We start from the raw sequence: 24,568 nt of genomic DNA on the forward strand, positions 1-24,568 counted from the left end.
CAGTAGCTACCTATTTTTTATGTTGTCAATTCTCGTTCTCTTCGGCCGATGCTATGCAGAGATAGTGAGAGAGCAAGAATTTCCACCAAGCGGAGCTAGAAAAATATCGTCGAGAATGTATTTTTCGAAGCCCGCTGTGGCTTGGTAGCAATCAAGCCATCTTCAGAGAGCCGAGCGAGCCGAGCGCACCCGAATACCCGAAGTCCGCTCCGCTACTCTCGCTCTCGCTCAAGTCTGAATACACCTTTATCCTTCTACCACTCGGATTGAGCTATGTTACAGAGCGATTTTGTCATGGTAGTCGTAGCAACCATTTTGTCGGTATCGTTGGTTGGTTTATGTATTTGGATTCGCTGGCAGCTTCGCTCCTTGCATCCAGTTACCAATCATGTCGATCGCCTCGGTTGCCAAAACTTAAACCTTCTTCAGCGTCTCGCCAGTTACCGTCAAGACCAGATCGTCCGCAAAGCCAACGATCTCAACTCCTTTGGGCAGCTTCAGCGTTAGCACGCCGTTGTACATACCGTTCTAAAGCGTTGGACCAAGGATGGAGCCTTGTGGAGCTCCCTCTGTGATCCTAATCGATCTCTGTCCCATGCACAGGTCAGGGACCCTTATTCTATGCAGTGCTTCGACGATGGCCTCCCAGCTGCACACTTAGTTTTTTCTACCGAGCTCGGCTGTGCAAATCTCGGCAAAATAAGTTTCACTGAGAGCTCAGCAAAACTGACATTTGATTGCTGAGTCTCGGATAATGTTTAGCTGAATCTCAGCAAACAAATGAAATGTTTGCTGAGATCTCAGTAAAAAATCTTTTGCCGAGATTTGCACAGCCGAGCTCGGTAGAAAAAACTAAGTGTGTGGCGCTGTTGAAAGCATTCTTGACGTCGATCGTTATCACGGCGCAATATCGATCTCCTCTCCGCTTCTGCTTGGACGCCTTTTCAGCTCTCTCGACCACTGTCCGAATTGCATCCACCTTTGATTTCTCTTTCCAGAATCCGAACTGCCTCTCCGACAATCCGACAAGAGTTTTTCAAGTGTATCCAGCAGGCATATAGGCCTATACAATGCTGGATCCCCCAGCGGTTTTCCTGGTTTTTGCAAAAACTTCTGGTATTTTTTCACTACCATCGTAAAGAACAAAAATCTGTACCCCAGAGTTGCACTATAGTTGCTCATAAAATAACAGCAATTTATAAAAAAAAAATGAGCATTTTGGATGACTCGAGTGACACTTGCCTTTGATAACAACACGTCTACTAAGGATTCATGTTTCTAAAAAAAAATCATCGGTCGTCATTGAAACGCAATGCAACTATTTTCTGTCAATCTCATCGAAACTTTTATTGGCTCTGCTGTCTTGTGAAGCCGGTGCCGGCGGTGTAGTGGTAAGCGTGACTGCTTTCTAACACCCCGATGGGTCTGGGTTCAATCCCAGCCGAGGTCGGTGGGATTTTTCTGAGGCATAAAAATCTCTGGTCACGTCTTCCTTTGGAAGGGAAATAAAGCCGTTGGTCCCGGTCCATGTGTGTTGTGAATGGGTGCGATATCCTACGCAGCTGTGGAAGCTGCCTTTCTGCACATTCGATTGCCGTCAATGGATGGCAATCGATGTCCGTCGGTGATTGGCACTAGATTGCGGAACAGAGACCGACGTTAAATAAAGGAAAAAAGTTGTCTTGTGAATTTTAGCTATAACGGCCTCTTTTCTGATTTGTATCTCTCAATCTATGGAATCTACACGAAAACTATGGTTGAAAGAAATTTCTAGAACAGTTTAAGGAACATTATGCCGTAGATTACACATTTTTATATCATATTCGTAAAGTAAGTAAAGTTCGTAGAACAAATATTTTAAAATTCTTCACTTTTTAAGGTACCGTTCCGATTCAAATTTCGGACGATTCAAATTTCGGACACTTTCATTTTTAATTAAATATTACATCCAGTTAGAAACAAAGTAATAATGTTAGATGATCGTGGAGGGCACTAGTCAAAAAAATTTAAAATTTACAAGACATGTGGATCATATTCGATCGAGATAATCAACTTTTAAAAGTGTCCGAAATTCGAGTTTAAGTGTCCGAAATTTGAATCGGCACGGTATCTTCGAGATTGAAACTAAGTCAAACTTCAATAAAATCACTTTGAATAGTCAACCTGTAGTTGCAAAGTTGGTAGATTACACATTAAGCTTCACTATGAAAGTTGTTTCAGCAGTTTTCGTTGTTTCAGTCTCGAGATAAAAATATTATAAGCTGTAAATTACTAAAAACATAAAATTAACTTGAAGCACCTCTAAATAATCACCGATTTTGCTGAAAACATGCAGAGAAGTTCAAATTAACATGACAAACGTAATCACGGTTGACCCGGTGCATCCCGAACATTTTTGTTAAAATGAACAGGTCTATTCTGTATCTTCCACCTGTTAGGGAAGTGATCCTCGTCCAGGCATTTCTTTAGCACCATCATGAACATATCCGGGGACACCTGAACCGTCGCTTTTAACGCCACGTTGGGGATTTCATCCGGACTGGGAGCTTTCTTCACCTTCAATCCTTTCACCACTGCTACGAGTTCCTCGTTGGTGACTTCGACGATATATCCCACTCCCTCTCCGTACGGTGTAGGTGGCCAGGTCTTTTTGGAAAAAAGTCCTTCCACAATGACTTTCAGCTTCTCTGGGCACTCTGATCTTCGCCATCATGACCCGGTATGCATCGCCCCAGGGTTTTTTTTTTTCCTTTGGTTTGTTTTTTTCCGTCGATCTTGTTTTCCGTGCTGAGCACCAATGCTACCAATGCCAGGAAGGCAGCTCCCACACCTGAACCCTACCTATCGACCCATCAACTCATGAACCGGGGACCAACGGCTTTACTTCCCATCCGAAGGAAGGCGTGATCAGAGGTGTTATGCCTCAGAACATCCCGGCGGCGCCGACTGGGATTGAACCCAGGCCTGCTGGGGTGAGAAGTAATCACGCTTACCACTACACCATCGGTGCCGTTCACCCCAGGGGTTGGCATCAGCTCCTTAAAACAGTTTGACTTGCTCTGCTTTATCTCTCGGTTCAATTTACTTTGATGCTTTTTAGAAAATTTCAAAAGCAGTTTTTTTCGACGCATTATTTTAGATTGCAAAAAGCTCGCGTCATGTTGTGTAAAATATCAAAAGGAATCGAATAGTGCGAGCTTTTTGCAATCTGAAATAATGCGTCGGAAAAAACTGCTTTTGAAATTTTCTAAAAAGCATCAAAGTAAATTGAACCTTAAGAGCAGCCGCTCGAAACACTCCTATTCGTTCCTCTCCGTCTGCTTTTGTTCTTGCTCTCTGAAAACGTCTTCTGGCTCTGAGACAATTAGCGCGGAGGTTGCTAAGTGCCTCGATCCACCAGTAAGCTGGACGTCGTCTGTTGTTTGGCTCCAGTTCCCTCGGCATGGTCGTGTCACATGCTCTCACTAACGTTTCTGTCAGTTCATCCACGTTTAGATCCGCGGGGCCCGCGGTCGCATGTTCTCGTCCTCTGTACTGCCACGGTATTCCGTTGACCGGTGTCATATATGGTCGTTATGGTTCAATTTACTTTGATGCTTTTTGGAAAATTTCAAAAGCCGGTTTTTCCGACGCATTATTTCAGATTGCAAAAAGCTCGCACTATTCGATTGCTTTTGATATTTTACACAAAATGACGCGAGCTTTTTGCAATCTAAAATAATGCGTCGAAACAAACTGCTTTTGAATTTTTAAAAAATGCATCAAAGTAAATTGAACCTTAACCAGAGACAATGTAAAATAAGATCCGAGCGAAGGCTGAAACCAAAAGTTCCAATCGAACCGTCAAACGCGATTCCAATAGAGCAATAGGTATGTACTAAAGAGCCTGAATTTATAAAGACGACATCTTGTCCATTTGACTGGTCTCCTGCTCGATTGGAATAACCCCAAGTAACAATTCAGCAGCTACTTGGCATCCCCTCTGATTTATGATGGTTATATAACGGAAATGAACAATTAATTTAGTTTAAATACAGCATTTCAAAGTGTAAAACGTTCAGCTTATTGCTGTTTTCAAAACCTTTTATTTTAATCTTCCTTGTTAAACAAAAAAATAAAGCAGCTCTCAATCCCTCCATAAAACTGTTCTGTAAATCAATCATAAACTTCATTAGCAATTGTTTATTAATGCCTTGATAAAATACTCTATTAAGTTGTTCTATCATTATAAAAGCAAACCATAAAACCATTCGGTTTTAAATGAGAGCATCCCCAATTACTCTGTTTCCAAATTCAATTGGATCCTCATAGTGAATAAAAGCAAAATTTATGACAAGGAAGTCTCTAAGAATAGACGAAGTAGGATGTTAACGACCGAAGGGAAGTCATTTCAGCAACGACTGAGCATCTGGCGTTTGCATCACGTTCCGACCGGTGTTGACCGTCTCCTTTATGAAACAGTCTAAAAACAGACCAGTCTTCTCTAGATCGGACGAACGAAATAATTTGCATTTGTTCCTGCAGCAAACCACAGAAACTGTCAGTAAGTGGAGATTGGCTGGTTTCCGATTCACAGCAGTAATTTTATTCAGCGAAAGGTTCGAAAATTCATTCAAGCGTACTTAATTTCAACTGCATCGTTTGGTGGTGCACTTTGGGAATCATCCGGAAGAAGAGGATCTTTTACGGGAACGACTGAGCTTCCAGCCATTATATGTGCGAAATGTCGCAAAACAGTTCCGCACACTTCCTTAGTAACTGCTGCCAATCCAGCAGCGGGAAAAAAGCCTCGTTGCAATGATCGAACAACGCAACTATCGAAAGATAAACAAACTTTGACATTTAACTTTTTGCAGGCAAATTTGCCTCCATAAATGCTGCCATAAATCTAAACGGGTTAGGATCAAGCAAAATGGCTATAAATACAACTCAGTCAGGAAATTTCTTCATAACGGTCATTTAAAAAACCTTATGAATTTGTTAGGGATTTCATTAAAGCAAAACATGAAAACCAACTTTTAAGCCACCGCCATGCTACAATTATTTTTTTTGATATAACTTGGATATAACTTATTTTGGTCAATTTAGCAATGAGCAGATATTTGAAATACGATAATCATAAAAAAATATCTCGGCTGAGCTTAATAATTGATCTGAAGAATAACTAATTTTTTCTCAATTAAAAATAATAAGCAAAATCGACGTAATATGGCAACTACAACTAGGCCACTTTATGAGACCAATTTTAATAATTTTGGAAATTGAATAGGATGTTTATATGATCAGATTACATTTCAATTATTTTGTTAAGATCGGATGGTATTTATGAATCCATTTCTATCTTGATTGATGATTTTTATAGTGGATTGAGCAAGCGGCTAGCGCAAATGGCTTTAAAAGGGTTTTGTTGTTGCCAAATAGCTTTTATTATAGCTTATATACGGGTTTCAAATGGTTCTAAATACGTTCGTCATCTACCTTTTTCAATCTAGAAGAACTTCAAAAACATACCCTGCAGAACCTTCTCCAGGATGGGCCAACTAGACATATTCTAGTCTTAATGAGGTTTTGGTGGATGCATCAATGTCAAAGTAGCCTTGACCAGGGTTTTATGAATGTTGTTTTTTATTACTTCATAAAACTTAAAATGTTATTTGGAACTTTTCCCATGACTTTGACAGATAATCGATTGTTCCAATTATAAATTCAGGCTCTTTAATCTTTTGCTAGGTTGCTGCAGCTGTTTGAAAATGTTTTACACAAGACCTCTTAGTAAAGTTATGGACGTATGTCAAAAGTTGTTCCATTTGAACCGTCAAAATGCACTGTTTTCCTCGATTGGAACAACTTTTTTTTTTAGTTTTGTTCTGACAGTCGTCCATACTTTTACCAGAGTGCCTTAGTCTTGTGTGGAATGTTGCTTATGGCAAAAACTTGCGTGCAATTAGATACTCTCAAGCGTGCGTTGAAATATTTCTCGGGGCATAACGAACAGCTCGATTCATTGAACTGATGATCAAGCTGTGCGAATGAAATGAAGTTTTGTTGTTGATGAAGTTATCCGATTCCAGAAATTGTTACTCAAGCCTAACCCCACCAATCATGCTTCCTTTGCAGATCCCCGCGCCAGAAACCTCCCCTTCATGTTCGACCCGCTTCCCACGCTGGGAATGATGATCTCCTACCTGCTATTCGTGCTCTGGCTTGGCCCCCTGTACATGCGAGACCGGAAACCGATGGACCTGCGACGAATTATCATCTTCTACAACATGTTCCAGGTGCTACTCAGCGGGTACATGTTCTACGAGGTATGAACCAGCCGATCGTTTGCCGTTGTAAATCGATTTAATTTTATCACACGCGTCGTCAGGAATTCTCCCTTCGCTAATATCGATGTATGCTTTAACTTTACAGCACCTGATGGCGGGCTGGCTGCAGGGATATAGCCTTACGTGCCAAACGGTTGACTACGACGATGGACCGCAATCCCGACGGGTAAGATATAGATGCTCTGCGGGTGAGGGAAATTCGTTGAGTTCATCCTTCCGTTTCTCTTTCCTTCTGGGACCAGATGTTCAACCTGTGCTACGTGTACTACCTCTCGAAGCTATCCGAGTTCGCTGACACGATATTTTTCGTGCTCCGGAAGAAACAGTCCCAGATCACCGATTTGCACGTGTACCACCACTCGCTGACACCGATGGAGGCGTGGATTTTGACCAAGTTCATTGCCGGTAAGTCACCACGTTTGCACCAGCTGAGCTCTGCGGGGGAATTTGTGATTTTGAATGTGGTGTTGTTTTGCACATCCTGTTGTGTGACTTTGTTCCTAGAACTGTTCAGTACTATTTAGTTGGTTTTGCCCGATGTGTGAAGTTGGCACTTCTGATGAACTGCATATGGCCGCGAGCTGTAGATCCAATTGTGACAAGTTCAGTGGCAGATTAACAAACAAATTGGCATTTTGTTTTGTTTTACTCTTCTAGGTGGCAACGCGACCTTCCCGAACATCATCAACAACTTTGTGCACGTGCTGATGTACTTCTACTATATGCTGTCGGCGATGGGACCCCGATATCAGAAGTACCTTTGGTGGAAAAAGTACATGACAGAGGTTCAGATCGTAAGTATAGGCAGCACCAATTATCGTTAGCACTTGCACCTAGTAAGGGAGAACAGCTCATAATGCACCCCTGGGGTAAAATGATGCATTTTCCGGGTAACGGATTGTGTGTGTTTTCAACTAGAGGATTCAGAAATAATGGCTCTGGGAAATGGCTCTAATGTTGGCCTATGGATCTAAGATTGGTCACTATTGAAAATTTAGTCGATTGATGAATTTATGTATGGGCCCAAATTAGGAACATTTAGGCCGACATTACATCCTTTTCCCCTATTGACCTACTAATTCCTTTAAAAAATTGCATATTGTGCAAAACATGACACAGTTGATAAAATCATCGACAGCAAATTATGCTTTTAACAGCATATATCGCAAAGGAATGGAAAGAATTCACTTTAATTAATAATAATAATTAATAATTATATTTTTTAGATGTTTTACTTCATTAATCACAGTTGAACACTCTATTGAGACTTTATTTCTGATGTGACATAAAGGAATAATCATGAAATAAGTAGAAGGGTATGTGCCTAGAGGCACGAACGAAGGCTTAACGTAGGACCGCTAGAGGATGGAACAAATGTGAAGAGCATTTAGTTCTTTTAATTGATCGATTATCTATTATCTTAACTCTTTCCGTTTTTGAACGCGTACCAAATTTTTAGTATTTTTTTCAAAGAGAAAGTTGATGAAGAGAATCGATCAAAATCACCCTGCTTTCAAGTTTGGTTACAAGATTACAACTCTGGAGAGCATTTTGAGTGCTGGTTGGGGGCGTGTGGTTCTGAATGTGGACAAACAGACACACTCTTTGCTGTAATAAGCTTGTCGGCCCTGAAAAGGGCCGTTTGGTTGCCAAAGTTGGTGATGATTTAACCTCCGAAGCCTTACAGAGTGCGTCTCTGTGGCTTCAAAGCGTAGACGACTTCCATGGCCGCTTACGCTTGGCGTGTTCAGAGTAGGTGACAGCATCATGGATCACATTTTTCAGGAACACCTTCACCACACTTCGGGTTTCCTCGTAGATTAGACCGGATATACGTTTGACACCGCCACGGTGGGCGAGACGACGGATGGCGGTTATCACGAAGAACCTTGCGTTGACGCTTGGCGCCTCCTCTACCAAAACCTTTTCCTCCTTTGCCACGACCAGTCATTGTTGCTTGTTGGGTAGAAGAGTGGCCTACCTAACCTGCCACCACCTTCCTACTGCTGCTACTACTACTTCTACTGCCTGATCACCACCTTATCAAAGCATGTTCTGATGTATTTCATTTCTGCATAAACCTAGTCTTAATGTCATCAATTTTGAAAACTAACTTTGGAATGTTCGCCTCTTGGTGGAGGTCTGAAATTCTTGTGTCAAAGGGACGATCAAGGATCATCCTAAGCACTCTGTTCTGAGCGACCTGGATTTTGTTCCTGTGAGTCTGTGCACATGATTCCCACACCGGAGCTGCGTAGAGGATTGCAGGTGCTATAATTTGTTTGTAGACAGCCAGTTTGTTCACCCTTGAGAGGCGGGATCTGCGGCAAATCAGCGACACTTAACCAAGGCGGGGCACTTGACTATGGAGCTATGGAGCTATGGAGCTTTTCATCAAACAACATCCCGAGATATGTAACTTCGGCGGACCACTCAACCCTTGTGCCATCGATGATTACAGTACAAGATGGAGCTGGTTTTAGTTTGGGGGATTGCCTGTGGAGGAACATGATCGTTTGTGTCTTGGCGGCATTGATTTTGATTTTCCACGTGGTGGCATAATCAGCAAAGGCGTCAAGACATCGTTGGAGCTTGTTTGTTATTTCGCGAGGCATCCTACCCTTGACGGTTATTGCGGTATCATCTGCGAACAGGAAGAACACGCAACCGTCTCCGAGGTGGAGGAACGTCTGAAGTGTAGATGCTGTAAAGCAAAGGGCCCAACAGACTTCATTGCGGAACACCTGCTGGGATGGAGAACGTGTTTGAAAGGCAGCTATTCAACGATACCTTGAACGACCTTTGCTGGAGGTAGTCACGGGTGATTTTAACAAAATGTAATGGGAAGTTGAAGTTACAAAGCTTGTACACAAGTCCGTCATGCCAAACATTGTCAAACGCCTTTTCAACGTCTAGCAAGGCCATGGCTGTGGACTTGGATTCAGCTTTGTTACTTCGGATGTTATTCATCACCCATACTAGCTGGTGATTGGTGATTTCTGAACCCGAACTGTTACGCAAGGAGAATGTTGTTTTCCTCGAAAAATTTGAGCAAATGATTAAGAATGAATTTCTCGAACAATTTTCTCCGCGTTGAAAGGAGGCTGATTGGTCTGTAGCTTGAAGGCAATGTTGAATCTTAGCCGGGCTTGCGGATTGGTATGATTTTTGCTACTATCCAGACGCTTGGAAAGTAGTGCAGTTCCAAGCATATGTTGAAGGTAGCGGTTAGAAGAGACTGCACTTTCATGCTGAGTCTCTTCAAGATCAAGTTGAATATACCGTCAAACCCGGGAGCCTTCATGTTCTTGGTGCATTTCAGCGCTGAGCAAATCTGTTGTGCTGTAATCATATCCACCGGAGGCACGACACAAGAGGAGGCATCTAGATTTTGAACGCATTGCTCAACTTGAGCTTCGAGCGGACTTTGGATGTTGGAGCCAAGCAAATGCGATTTGGAAATATGCTCACCAATCGCATTTGCTTTCTCCTGAGGGGTGATTATGAGCCGTTCGTCATCATATTCATCTTTAAGTGGTGGAATGGGTTTGGGGTACGTCTTTAGGACCCTGGCAACTTTCCAGAATGGTCTGGAGCGGTCGTGCAGATTCGAGCCGAGTGCAGACGAGCCGCCCGAAACTTTCGTTCCGGAGTGAGACCATTCATTCTGCAATCTCCTTGTTCAGATCGGCCATTTCACGTTTCCTCGCTAGATCTCCGGTTCTTTGGAACTGGCGTCTACGAACATTTCTCAGGCGAATCAAGAGTTGGGTGTGGGTATCAATGGCAATAAACTTACCCCTCACAGGAACTCGTCGGACGCACGCCTCTTCAGTCACGGTTATGGCTTGGTGGAGTCCCTCCAACGCTCGGTCGATGTCCTCGACAGAGTCAAGCAGCGGGTTGTTGATGATGTGCCTGTCTACCACGCGTCCAAACTCAGCCCAGTTTACGTGATGGTAGTCCTTGCGCAGGCTTGGAGCAGGGGCTACGTTGTAGCCCAGTTCAGCCACCACCGATTGATGGTCGGAGCTGAGTTCGTTCAAGGCTACCGGCTTGGACAAGCCGGTATTTGTTAGAAACAGGTCTAGCGTCGATGGGTTGCCCGCCGGTGAGATGAATGTTGGCTCGCCCGAGAACCAAACGGAGTACAGCCCATGCTGCGAATGGTCGAACAGCAGATGACCGTTCTGGTTCTGCTGGTAGTTCCACCAGGCCTCATGGTGAGCATTCAGAACTCCTCCAACAACGAAGTGGGAACCGGTATGAGTTGAGGCTAGACAGCAGTGCTCTTTTATATCTTTTCAGGTTAAAGCAGCATGATGTGCAACCAAGTGGTACTCGATTATGACGAGTGGGTTTGGGAAGAACGTTTATTTCATGAAAACAGTGATAAAATTATAACTTTTTATATGTGTATTCGACAATGCTTGACACTACCACTTTTTCAATAGTTTCTTGTTGAAAATCATCAGTTGAAAGCATTGTTTTTTATGCGTCACAGACGTAGTCCTTGACGTAGGAAAAAACAAAGGTACGGTACAACTGGACCAGTACCTTCAATTCTTGGCAATCTAAACGGTTTTATAAAGCCGAACGCATTATACACACAAAAATAACTTAATCTTTCTAAAAAAGATTTGAGTACATACGCTAGTTTGATAACAGGACACTGTCCTTGTAAATATCACCAGAAAATCACTGGTATAATTTATGAAGATAAATGTCGCTTTTGTAACTTAAAGAGGGAAAGCTCTGAACATTTGCTGTGTGACTGTGTTGCACTGATTCATAAACGATGCAGATATCTTGATAAGGGTCTGATGAGACCTTGGGAAATCTGGGCTGCTGCTCCCAAACAGGTAATAAATTTCATAAGGGTTGTTTTACCTGGTTGGGATAATTCCTTACAACAGTAGTGGTAATTACTCAAACAATATTGGCTTACCACTACGTTATGGCATAAATAAAAAGATCAAATTAATGGTCGCGGTGGTATTATGTCCCCGAAATAGGGAAAACAAACATGCCAATTTTGTTTTCAAAGAGTCTTAATCCGTGATTTAATGATTCGTAAGAAAATAAATTATGCATACCAAATTCAGGAATGAAAATAGCATAACTGAAACCCTAAATATGGTATTGACGAGCCTTACATAAAAGGTAAAGTACCAAAAATAATACCCAACGGCGCCGGTGGTGTAGTGGTAAGCGTGATTACCTCTCACCCCAGCAGGCCTTGGTTCAATCCCAGTCGGCGCCGCCGGGATGTTCTGAGGCATAACATCTCTGATCACGCCTTCCTTCGGATGGGAAGTAAAGCCGTTGGTCCCGGTTCATGAGTTGATGGGTCGATAGGTAGGGTCCAGGTGTGGGAGCTGCCTTCCTGGCACGTCGGTAGCATTGGTGCTCAGCACGGAAAATAAGATCGACGGAAAAAACAAACCAAAGGAAAAAAAAAAAAAAATACCTAAATGTTCGACGAATAACGAACCAATAAAAAAGTTAGTCATTTTAGTAACTGACGCATGGAAATTGCTTTATTTGATGCCAAAAAGTCATAATTTGGTCTGATAATACCAATCCAATAATTCTTTTATTTGATATTTTACAAAATATTTGATTCGCTATAACTGACTAATAGCGAAGATATCATATCAAGAAGACTGGTAACTTTGCCAGAATCCAAGCGACAGATACAATAGCGCTGCTCTTGAGTGAAGGTGGAAGCAACACAAAGAAAAATGAGCAAATACACAAACCTTTCTTCTGAGGATGCAATCTTTGCTATTAAATTCGTTCGAAGCATTTACCGGCAGATGACGCGATTGTACCTGTCTCATAGCGTTTGTGTATACGAAAATGGAAGAGTTGCCAGTCTTCTTGATTTGATGTCTTTGCTAATAACAAAACAATGTTTTACACCTCCAGCATACCAAAATAAGATAGCATACCTAATTAAGATATTCGGTTCTTGCTCGCAACACTAAATCGTAAAATCGCTAGTTGTGATTCTCTGAAAGCGAAATTGCCAGTTTTTAACATACAAGTACAAAATATCATTATAATATCTGATGATATCATAATTCCGCAGAACACTTTTTGCAGCGAAGTGAGTGGAAATACCCCTGCCGATGCCGGCGATTGATTTTGAGTTACACCGCGAATGGAATTTGCATAATTATATGAAGGAACAGAGATGCCGGCGGTGATTGAGAACTGCGATGGTTATGCAAATATCCTCCCAAATTCGAAGCTCCAGTTCGAGTGCGCTCGTTAATTGATAAATTCGATAGGCGTAGTTGGATGGTATTCCATATGCCTGTGCTCCCGTCGATTTTATGAGTAATTGAATGGCTGATTCAATCGTTACGTTGCTAAAAAAAAATGAATTTCATCTGCTTTAGTTGATTTGGATTTCTGTTACAGGTAATGATTAACTTGATTAAAATGACACAGGTTGGAATTGAGGAAAAGTTAACGAGTTGTGGGGGGAAATAATTTGAGTTTTGCGGAAAATATTGGAAAATTGGATTGCGAAGTGATTCTATAGTCCAATTTAATTAACGATGCAAATTACTCGCTTCGGGGTGCTTTCAAATGTTCCAAAAGGACCGCAATCTGTGGTTGGCAGTTGTTACGATTGACACTGGGTCAATTGTTAGAACCTTCAACACCGCACTCAACTGGTGGCGGGGTTGGCGGGCACTCGCCAAACCAAAAGTAGCTGTTTGTTTTGCAAATGAAATTGGTGTTTTATTATTTTATTGGTGTTGCTATTTCAGGTGATACGGCACGTCATGCAACAATGGCTGTACATACAATCATTAAGGGGCTACATATATGTAAAATCGACCAAAAAATCGATTTTTCAAAAAGGGTTGAATTCGATTCGTATTAGTAAACACGTGTTAAGGTGAAATGTTGCTGTTTGTAAATAATTGAGGTCTAAAGATAAATCGGCATCGAAACACAGAGTTGTTTTACGGGTCCCACGATATCTCAGGACAAGATGACTGGACGGACCAAATTGGCTGAAATTTGGGGTGAAGACTCACAAAGTGTATCCCGTGTACATGATGAAGATGGATTTTGAAATATTTTTTTGTTTAAATACAAACATAAAAAACTGACCATTTTTAATATGAAAAAAAACATCAACACATGTTTAATCTTTGTTTAAATCCACTTTTCAAAAATTGGCCTTCGTCATGCACATCCCAAGTAACATTTTAAGTTTTATGAAATACTACAAAGCAACAATAAAACAGCATTCTTAAAACCCTGGTCAAGACTAGTTTGTCATTAATGCATCCACCAAAACCTCATTAGACTAGAATATGTCTAGTTGGCCCACCCTGGAGAAGGTTTTGAAGGGTGTATTCTCGAAGCTCTTAAAGATTGATTTACTGCAAAAGGTTGCATGACGAACGCATTGAGAACCATTTGAAAGCTACAACAAAAGCTATTTAGCAACAATAAAAACCCTTTCTGAGCCATTTTCCCTAGCTACTTGCTAAATCCACTAGAAAAGCATCAATCAAGATAGAAAAGGATTTATGAATCCGATCTTATCAAAATAATTTAAATAGAAACTGATGGTATAAAAATCTTATTGAATTTCAAAATTCATTACAATAGTTCTCATTAAGTGGCCGTGAAAACATCGAAAAAAATAAGTCCGCCCTCGTAAAACGTCGATTTGACTAATTATTTTACATTGACAAAAATAAATTATTCTTCAGATCGAGCTAGACCGAGCCTTTTTTTTGTGATTTTTGCATTTAAATGTTTGCTCATTGCTAAATTTACCAAAATATAGTAATATCCAAGGAATTATAGATTGAAAATCGAAGATTGTAAAAAACAAGCAAACTTATTGTAAAATGGCGGTGACTTAAAAGTTGATTTTCATGGGTCATTTGTGAAAAAGTTGTTTTGCTTTCAAGAAATCCTCAATAAGGTTTTAAAATGGCTTTTATGCAGAAAAATTGCAGGCTGAATTGAATTTATCTATAGCCATTTTGCTTGATCCTAACCCAATCAGATTTATGGCAGCATTTATGGAGGCGAAGTAGGCTGCAAAAAGTTAAACGTCAAAGTTTGTTTATCTTTCGATATTTGCGCTGTGGGATCCAGGATTCTTCCAAGCGGTTTTCTCCAGATGGATTGTGAGCAGTTTCTCAGATAGTTTGCGATACTGTTTTACAACATTTCGCATTTCGAACAGTTGGAAGCGCAATCGTTCCCGAAAAAGATCCCCTTATTTCGGATGGCTACAGAAGTGCACCATCCAACGATGCAGGGATGTACGTTTGAATGAAATTTTCCGAGAGTTGATTCTTTCGCCGAATAAAATCGCTGCTATGGATCGGAAACCAGCTAAACTCCGCTAACTAACAGTTTCAGTGGTTTGCTGTCGGTTGTCATCTATTCGCAAGATCTGGAGAAGGCTGGTATGTTTTTAAACTTCCCACGCTCACTTTGCTCTTCTCCGCCAGATAGTCAGTCGTTAATGCTGTACTGGTTTTTTCTAAAGAAGTAACTTTGGCTGAAATTTACTTGAATTTTTCATCCTACTTCGTCTATCCTTCGAGATTTCTTTGTCATAAATTTGGCTTTTATTAACTATGGAAAACCATTTTTAAGCTCAATTGTAAACATAATAATTGGGGAATTTATGATGCACTTTAAAAAACCAAAAAAGCAACAATAAATGCTTTTTGCTCTAATGCAAAACCTAATTGTTTTATGGTTGCTTTTATAACGATAGAACACGTTTATAAAGAATTTTATCAAGACATTCTTAAACAATTTCTAATGACGTTTATGCTTGAATTACAGAGCAGTTTTAAGGAGCGATTGAGAACTGTTATAAATTTATTTTTAAAACAAGGCAGTTTTTGACTTTCTTGCCAGACTGTAAAAGGTTTTCAAAACAGAAAAAAAACTGAATTACTGAGCAGGAATGTTTTACACTTTGAAATGCTGTATTTATCTTTAATGGATTGTTCATTGCCGTTATAAAACCATCATAAATCAGAGTGGAAGCCATATGGTTACTGAATTGTTACTTGGGATGGGACGTGTTTAAAGAGTCTTTGCCCCAAAAATGAGCCGATTTCTTAAAAGCAGTGATGATATATCGTGGGTCCCGTTTTTTCAAACTACTAACTTCAAATAAGTATATCTCAGTTTTTTTTTTTTTTTTTTTTTTTTAACTCTTTATTTGTTCCAAATTCAAAATAAATTACATTTCATTTTAACCTAGGTGCTCCAGTTACTGCAGTAACGTACCAGCCTTAATTGTTATGATATATATCTAAGTGTTTTTACATTGTTCATGTCTTGGCAATTCAGTATTTTAAACAGGTTTTTTAACCTGCATGTCAGTATAACAATTGATATCTTAAAACTAAAAACTAAAACTAAATCTTATCTAAGTATAAAGGGAATTAATCGTTGCAATTGAGGATTGCAACGATTTTTGCCTGAAATTATTAATTATTTTGTTGGACATTTGTGCTAAAGTCTCAACATTCGAAATTCTATGTACTTCGGTTGTACTGTACCAGAAAGGCAACTTCAAAATCATTTTCAGAATTTTGTTCTGAATCCTTTGAAGTGCTTTTTTCCTGGTAGTGCAGCAACTAGACCATATTGGTACAGCGTAAAGCATGGCCGGTCTAAAAACTTGTTTAAATATTAGAAGTTTATTCGTCAGGCAAAGTTTGGATTTCCTGTTTATAAGAGGATACAAACATTTAATATATTTGTTACATTTGGCTTGAATGCCCTCAATGTGATCTTTAAAAGTTAATTTTTGGTCAAGTATTAATCCAAGATATTTCACTTGGTTTGACCAGGAAATTGGAACTCCGTTCATAGTGACTATGTGACTACTACTAGGTTTCAAAAACGAAGCTCTAGGCTTATGTGGAAATATTATAAGTTGAGTTTTGGAAGCGTTGGGAGAAATCTTCCATTTTTGTAAATAAGAAGAGAAAATATCTAAACTTTTCTGCAGTCTGCTGCAAATAACACGAAGACTTCTTCCTTTAGCGGAAATGCCTGTGTCATCAGCGAACAAAGATTTGTGGCAACCCTGAGGCAAATCAGGGAGGTCCGAAGTGAAAATGTTATACAATATAGGCCCAAGAATGCTACCCTGAGGAACTCCTGCCCTAACAGGTAGTCGATTAGATTTGGAATTTTGATAATTTACTTGAAGAGTTCTGTCAGTTAAATAATTTTGAACGAATTTCATAATATAAAGTGGAAAATTAAACTTTTTCAATTTAGCAATCAAACCTTCATGCCAAACACTGTCGAATGCTTTTTCTATGTCTAGAAGAGCAACTCCAGTTGAGTGGCCTTCAGATTTGTTTGAACGAATTAAATTGTTAACTCTTAAGAGTTGATGAGTAGTTGAATGCCCATGGCGAAATCCAAACTGCTCATCTGCAAAAATTGAGTTCGTATTGATGTGAAGCATCATTCTATTCAAAATTATCTTTTCAAAAAGTTTACTTATTGAAGAAAGCAAACTTATTGGACGGTAGCTAGAAGCTTCAGCTGGATTTTTATCCGGCTTCAAAATTGGAACAACTTTTGCATTTTTCCATTTATCAGGAAAGTATGCCAAATGGAAACATCTGTTAAATAATTTTACCAAGAAAGACAAGGTACTCTCTGGGAGTTTTTTGATGAGGATATAGAAAATTCCATCATCACCTGGAGCTTTCATATTTTGAAATTTTTTAGTTATAGACCTTACTTCGTCCAAATCAGTCCCCCAGGAATCATCAAAAATATTTTCCCGAGAGAAAATATTCAGAAAATCCCGAGCAACCTGATTCTCAATAGGACTAGTAAGACCCAAACTGAAATTATGGGAACTCTCGAATTGCTTAGCAAGTTTCTGAGCTTTTTCCAAATTTGTGATCAAAATTTTACCACCTTCTTTAAGCGCTGGAATAGGCTTTTGAGGTTTTTTCAAAATTTTTGTGAGTTTCCAAAAGGGTTTGGAACTCGGGTCTAATTTAGAAATATTATTTTCAAAAGTTTTGTTCCTCAGGGCAGAGAATCGCTTTTTAATTTGTTTTTGCAAATCCCGCCAGATAACTTTCATGGCAGGATCGCGGGTTCTTTGATATTGTCTCCTACGGACATTTTTAAGACGGATCAAGAACTGAAGATCATCGTCTATTATAATTGAATCGAATTTAACCTCGCATTTTGGTACTGAGGCAGCTCTTGCTTCAACTATAGAAGTAGTCAGAGATTCAAGAGCATAATTAATTTCATCTTTGGTTTGCAAAGGAATGTTTGGATCGAAGTTATATTCCATAAATGTTCGATACTGCTCCCAATCAGCTCTATGGTAATTGAAAGTAGAGCTGTTGGGATTACAAATTATTTCTTGGGATATTTCAAAAGTTACTGGAAGGTGATCAGAACCGAAGTCAGCATGGGTAACCAATTGGCTACAAAGTTGACATGAATCAGTTAAGACCAAATCAATAGTGGAGGGATTTCTTGCAGAAGAAAAGCATGTTGGGCTGTTTGGATATTGAATAGTGTAATAACCTGCAGAACAATCATCAAACAGAATATTACCATTGGAATTGCTTTGAGCATTATTCCATGAGCGGTGTTTTGCATTAAAATCACCAATAATGAAGAATTTAGACCTATGACGGGTAAGTTTCTGGAGGTCACCCTTGAGAAAATTCTTTTGCTGGCCTACGCATTGGAATGGCAAATAGGCAGCTATAAACGTAAGTTGTCCAAATTTTGTTTCAACAGAAACCCCCAAAGTTTCAAAAACTTTGGTTTCAAATGAAGAAAGAATTTTATGTTTGATTCGTCTATGAATAATGATGGCAACGCCACCACAGGGTCCATCAAGACGATCATTTCTATAAATCAAGTAGTTTGCGTCCTTTTTAACCTTATGGGCAGGTTTAAGGAACGTTTCAGTTATAACGGCAATATGCACGTTATGAACTCTTAAAAAGTTAAATAGCTCGTCTTCATTATCTTTAAGAGATCGAGCATTCCAATTTACAATATTTAATACTTTAAAATCCATTACTGAATTTTAAAGTCATGACAATATTATTTGCAAATTTTACTCCAGTTTGAATAGCATCAAACATGGAGTTAGATTTAAGCATATCAGAAATCATGTCAATTAATGAATTCTGTAAAAATTCCATTTTGGGGGCAGTAATGCTTCCTAAGTCAAAATTGTCAAAATTTCCATTAGAACGTTGGTTAGTATTTTGATTTCTACCCGCTGCAATAGCAGCATAGGTAGCTCCATTAACTCGCTGAACATTGTTAGCAGCGAGGGGAGTAGGTACAGATGAAACATTTGAAGCAGGGGAGATATTTGTACCTACGGGTACGAATGTAGAATTTGTTCCTCGCTGACCGTTGTTAACAGCAGAGGAATTTGTACCTGGTCGGAAACGTGGAGCGTTTCCTACCTGACGGTTAGAACGAGATTGTAGGATCGCTTTGCGAGTCTTACATTCCCAAAAACTGGATTTGTGGTTTTCACCACAATTTGAACATTTAAATTTCTTAGGATCTTCCTTCACAGGACAGTCGTCCTTTGCGTGAGAGGAATCACCACAATTCATGCATTTAGCTGGCATGTAGCAATTTTTAGTTCCGTGACCCCATCCCTGGCACTTACGGCACTGGGTGAGGTTTTGGAAATTTCCTCCAGTCTTCCTGAAGTGTTCCCACTTCACTCGGACATGGAGCATAAGGCTAGCTTTTTCTAAGGCCTTAAGGTTGTTTAGTTCACTAGACTTGAAGTGAACTAAATAAAAATCATTAGAAATCCCGTTGCGCGAATCGCCAGGACGGGATTTCATTTTCATTTTGATTACTTGGAGTGGCACAACTCCAAGTAATTTTGCCAGTTCATCTTTGATCTGATCCAGGGATTCACCACTGGGCAGTCCTTTCATGACAACCTTGAACACACGTTCAGTTTTGGTGTCGTAAGTAAAAAATTTGTGCTTCTTCTCAGTAAGATACTTGAGAAGACATTTAAATCCGTCCAAGGTTTCAGCCAATACACGGCATTCACCCCGACGTCCAATTTGTAGTGAAAACTTAACTTTCACGAAATTCAAAAGTTCCATGCGAAGAGCATGGAAATCGGTAGTGGTTATCACAATAGGGGGAATCTTTTCCTTCTTGGCATTAAGCCGGGAAAGTTTACTAGAATTTTTCTTGGATGATGGATCATTCTCATCATCCGTGAGCAAATCAAATTGATTACTCAAATTAATTTCATCAGAAGGGGGGTCAAGAGTTTGCCCCTTTCTTTTGCGCTTAGGCGCCATGGCGGCAGTAAATTTTTATCCAAATCGACTTCCAAGCAGATTACTATAAGAATCTGAAGGATCGAAGATGAATTTTCCAAATCGATATCCAAGAAGGATTACCTCGGGTAGGGTCCAAACAAGGATCGAAGAGGAATAAGAGTTGAACAAGGTAGAAATTTTTTACAGGTTGAGCACTGAAAAGTGCTGTTAAAATTTGTTGTAGCTTTAGGTAGTAGTAACACTTCCTTCAGCAAAAAGCAAATAGATCCGCACGGCAAGAGAGCACGATGCGGACTGAGTATATCTCAGTAATTTTGTTACAGTTGAACATGTTTATTTTGATGTCTTGAACACAAATAAAATAAAGTAGAAGGGTCTTTGCCTAGGGATACGAATGCAGGGCTGGTAGCGATCACTGCTAGTTACTTTAGAGACCAAATATTGACTTATAGTTGTAGTGACATAAGAGAAGAAAAGTAGTTATTATGATAAAATACCTAGAAGTCTCAGAGGATTTAATAATTTTCTTACTAACGAAAAAAATACAAACATTTAAATTTTCTCGTTATTTTCATTCACACTTTAATAAATAATAAAAACAGAGGCTTCAAATGTTTTTGTTTTGTTTTGGAAGATGCATATTTCCTATAAATTTAAAATTTGATCTAGTTCTGGACTTAAAAGCTATAATACTTCAAAAATCTTTCCGAAAAAACATCAAATGCAATCTGCTTTCAAGGTAGTTCTGATAAACATAAGATTTCTTGCGAAGCCTAATAGTTTTGAGTAGAATTTCAAGAAATTCTGAATTGAATTGAAAGTAAATTTTAATGAATACTTTTAGAAATTTCTGAGGAACACAACACCTGTGAAATTCAAAGGAAAATTCCAAGGGCATTCTGAAGATAATTTCAAAAAGTTTGTGGGAGACAACGAATCCGGAGCATACGTCCTTGGATTGTTTTTGGGAAATACTAAAATGAGGATTACAATTAAATCTGAGAATAACTCCAGGACATCTTCAAAAGAATTCGGAAAATAAATTCAGGAGAGTTTTCCGAACAAATTATGAGAAGAAATCTAAGAAATTTGTAAGGTTAACGCAAATTAATTCTTATGATACTTTCAATGTGAGTAGAATTCCAAGGGAAGGAGTGAGATTCAAAAGGCAATATGAAATGAATTTAATGATTATTCGGAGAATGTTTCCAAAGGGTTTCTTATTGTGGAGAATTTAAAAATTAATTCCGAGGAAAACCAAAAGAAAATTGAATTTGGAGGATAGTTTCATCGAAATTTTTAAGGAATATTTCAATGGAAATCTCCATTGAATATTAAATGGACAATTCTGAGACCTTCAGAACTTCTTGAAAGTTTCCAATTTTTTTTCTTCGAAAGGTTGATTGATTGATTGATTTATCTTTATAAGGAGGCTTTCAGCATGAGGCTGGTTCGCCTCCAATTTTCGAAAGGTAATGAAACTGCTCTGAAGTTCTTTTGTAGTTTGAGAAACTGGCCTTATGCTCACAATACTTCTCATTGAATTCTTAAACTTGCCTGAACATTATAGGACTTCGTAAAGTTCCCTCAATTTTTCTAACAATCATGGATCACCTCTAAAGGTTTAAAAATTCGCTGAACTTATCTAAACTTCATTCTTCAAACAAACTTCATGATTTTTTTTCTAAAACTCTGGAAACTTCTTTTTTTTTTTTTGTTTATTAATTTATTTGATAAGGCTCAACCGAATTAACTTTACAGAGCCGAGGATTCTTGGTCACTATACAATACATCTTAAAACTATAGTCAAAAGGTACAACACAATAAACACTTTATCTTCCGCTATCCAAAAAGCCCCCTCCATCAGAACTGGAGCCGCTTCCAGTAGTTTCATTGTATGGCAAATTGTTGTATGCCAACGAGGGTCAGAGCGCATCCATTGCAGCAATGGACACAAAACGTGGTCAGCACTCATACACTCATCACGAAACGGTTGCTTTCCAAAGTCGACGACGCATCGACCGAAAGAACTGCTGATGAAGAACAATGAGGAGGACCACACAATGGTTGCTGTCGAGAAAACAGACGATCGCGTAGCACACATCGAGAGTGGCCTGCTTTTTTTTTTTTTTTTTTTTTTATACAGGGGGGAATCTGCTCCCAGACACCTGAGAAGATAACTCAGGGTGTGGGGATGGGAGAAGTAGCTCTCCCGACCCACTAAACCTTACCCTGTGCTCTAGGCCCTTGCCCTCCCCGGAACCACCCGAAAGCATTACGTCATGGGAGGGGGCCGGTTGCGCTATGGCGCATCACTAGGTGTTGTGTCCGACGTGACACTCGCTACTGCACAGTGAGCAGCTGTGCAGGGCCTTCCTCTTGTTGCTCGCTGTTCGTTGTTCGCCTGAGTTCTAGAGCAGACGTGATAGCCAGCCAACTGTCCAGGGCCCGTACAGGACAGATGTGACCGCTTACCAGCTGCGTGTGCTAAGCACTCTAAGAACCCGGCGTCACTCCTGCCTTTGCACAACGAGGGTTTGTGCAGGGCTTCTCAACCTCCTCTTGTTGTTCGCTGATCGTTGTTCGCCTCGGTTCTAAGCAGACGTGATAGCCAGCCAACTGTCCAACAGGGTAGCTTAGGACAGATGTGACCGCTTACCAGCTGCTTGTGCTAAGCACTAAGAACCCGGCGTCACTCCTGCCTTTGCACAACGAGGGTTTGTGCAGGGCTTCTCTGCGGTAGTTCGTTTAGCCGCAATATCTCTCCCTTGGGTTCGATAATTAACGTTTCCAGGGCACACCACGAGGAGGCGAACTACTTCATGCCCCGGAGTGGCCTGCTTTTGTCGACAGCCGAGTGAACACTAAGTAAACTTCTTTTAATTAGCTTGAAATTCCACAAGGTTCTCTCGCATTCTATGAACATCCTATGTAGTTTCGAGCACTTTTATGAAGCTTCTTGAACTCCTTGGAAGTTTCGTGAACATTTAAGAAGATCCGTGAACATTTAAAAGTTTCGGAACCTTCATGCACTTCTGGTAAGCTCCTTAAGTTTCTTGAACTTCTTAGAAACTCCGGGAACTTATATTAGAAGGCCAACAATTCTGTAAGGTTCTTGAAAATTCTGCGAAAAGTCCTCTGGATATTTTTTAGGGCTTCAGACTGTTCACGTATTATTCAAAAGATCTTCAATCTTTTATAAATTAGAATGATCCCTCTCGAATATTCTCAATTGATCAGAAATTATTCAAAAGATCTCCGGTGGATCGAAGATATTAGTCAAGTTTTGATATTGTTTCCAAACTTCATAATGATCAATTTTTATTCTGGATATCTTCAACTGTTCTACAATTCAAATGACAGCAACATGATCTGGAAATATTCAAAATATCTCTTGAATATTTTCCCAAGACAGCAAAATGATCTGACGTTATTCAAAAGACTTTCAGCTGATCGGAGATTTAATAAAAGTTCTCTGAATGTTTCAAGGGCTTCAGATTGGTCAAGTACTATTCCGAATTTCTACTGTTCAAAAATTCAGATACTTTAACGAAATATGGAGCTGATCGGAGATTTCAAAAAAGCCCTCTGGATATTTTTTGAGGGCTTAAGATTGGTCTAGTATTATTCTGGTTTTAAACTCTTCAAAAGTACAAATGACTCCGAAAAAGTTATTCCAATACAGCAGAATGATCAAGAAATATTCAAAGACAACAACCTGATCGCAGATTCCAACAAATTTCTCTTGATATTTTTCAAGTATTATTTTAAGGATCTCCAACTATTCAAAATTTAAAATGATTTCTTTCAGATATCCTCCCAATATAGAAGAATGACCTGAAATTCAAAAGATCTACTGCTAATCGGAGATTCCAGCGAAGTCCTCTGGATTTGTATAAGGACTTTAGATTGATGAAGTATTTGTTCTACCGATCTTCAGTCTTACAACATTCCAATGACGTTTCTTGAATATTCTCTCAAGACGGCAGAATATTCTGCAAGTATTTACATCTCCAGCAGATCGAAGATTTCAGCTAAAACCTCCTCTTATTTTTTGAAGATTTCATGTTGATCAAGCTTTCTTCTGAATATCTTCAATGCTTGAAAAATTCAAATTACGTACCTTGAATAGTCTTGGCAGACGGCAGAAAGTAGAGTGATCTGACATTATTGAAAAGACATCCAGCTGATTGAAGTTTTACAAAAACTTTTGTGGATTTTTTTTACGGATTTTAAGTTGTAGGGGAAATGTCTCTAATGTTGGCCTATGGATCTAAGATTGGGCCCATCGCTAAAAATCTGCTATTTATCAATTTTATCTAGATGAACGCGTTATTGGGACGTTACTAATGGATATTTTTGGTTGCTATTGAAAATTTAGTCGATTGCTGAATTTATGTATGGGTCCAAATTAGGGACACTAAGGCCGACATTACCTGCATTTCCCCTATTTTGAGGATCTCCATCTGTTCAAAAATTCAAATGACGTCTCTTGAATATCAATAAATATATATAGGGGAAATGGCTCTAATGTTGGCCTATGGATCTAAGATTTGGCCCATCGCTAAAAATCAGCTAGGGTAAACGCTCCTATAGTTGCGGTACGTTAGAAGCGTTAGGTTCCTATAGTTGTGTATTGAGTCTCCATACACAACTATAGGAACCTAACGCTTCTAACGTACCGCTACTATAGGAGCGTTTACCCTATTTATCAATTTTATCTAAATGAACGCGTTATTGGGACGGTACTAATGGATATTTTTGGTCGCAATTGAAAATTTAGTCGATTGCTGAATTTATGTATGGGCCCAAATTGGGGGCATATAGGCCGACATTACATCCATTTCCCCTATCTAAAAATGAATTTCTGTCTGTCTGTCTGTCTGACCC

At 39.5% G+C, this 24,568-nt stretch overlaps 1 protein-coding gene across 1 annotated transcript in view; it reads left to right on the forward strand.

Annotated features, from left to right (window-relative positions):
• Nucleotides 1-24,568, forward strand: part of LOC135713073 (very long chain fatty acid elongase 7-like) — a 102,291-nt gene that overhangs the window by 72,038 nt on the left and 5,685 nt on the right. The window contains exons 2-5 of the mRNA XM_065236181.1: nt 6,118-6,308; nt 6,415-6,495; nt 6,572-6,734; nt 6,987-7,123. Coding sequence (XP_065092253.1) covers nt 6,118-6,308; nt 6,415-6,495; nt 6,572-6,734; nt 6,987-7,123 — 572 coding nt within the window. The remainder of the gene's footprint in view (nt 1-6,117; nt 6,309-6,414; nt 6,496-6,571; nt 6,735-6,986; nt 7,124-24,568) is intronic.

This window comes from Ochlerotatus camptorhynchus, unplaced genomic scaffold, assembly GCF_037179485.1.
Source record: "Ochlerotatus camptorhynchus isolate MF236.1 unplaced genomic scaffold, CSIRO-AGI_Acam_v1.1 ptg000530l, whole genome shotgun sequence".
NCBI lineage: Eukaryota > Metazoa > Arthropoda > Insecta > Diptera > Culicidae > Ochlerotatus > Ochlerotatus camptorhynchus.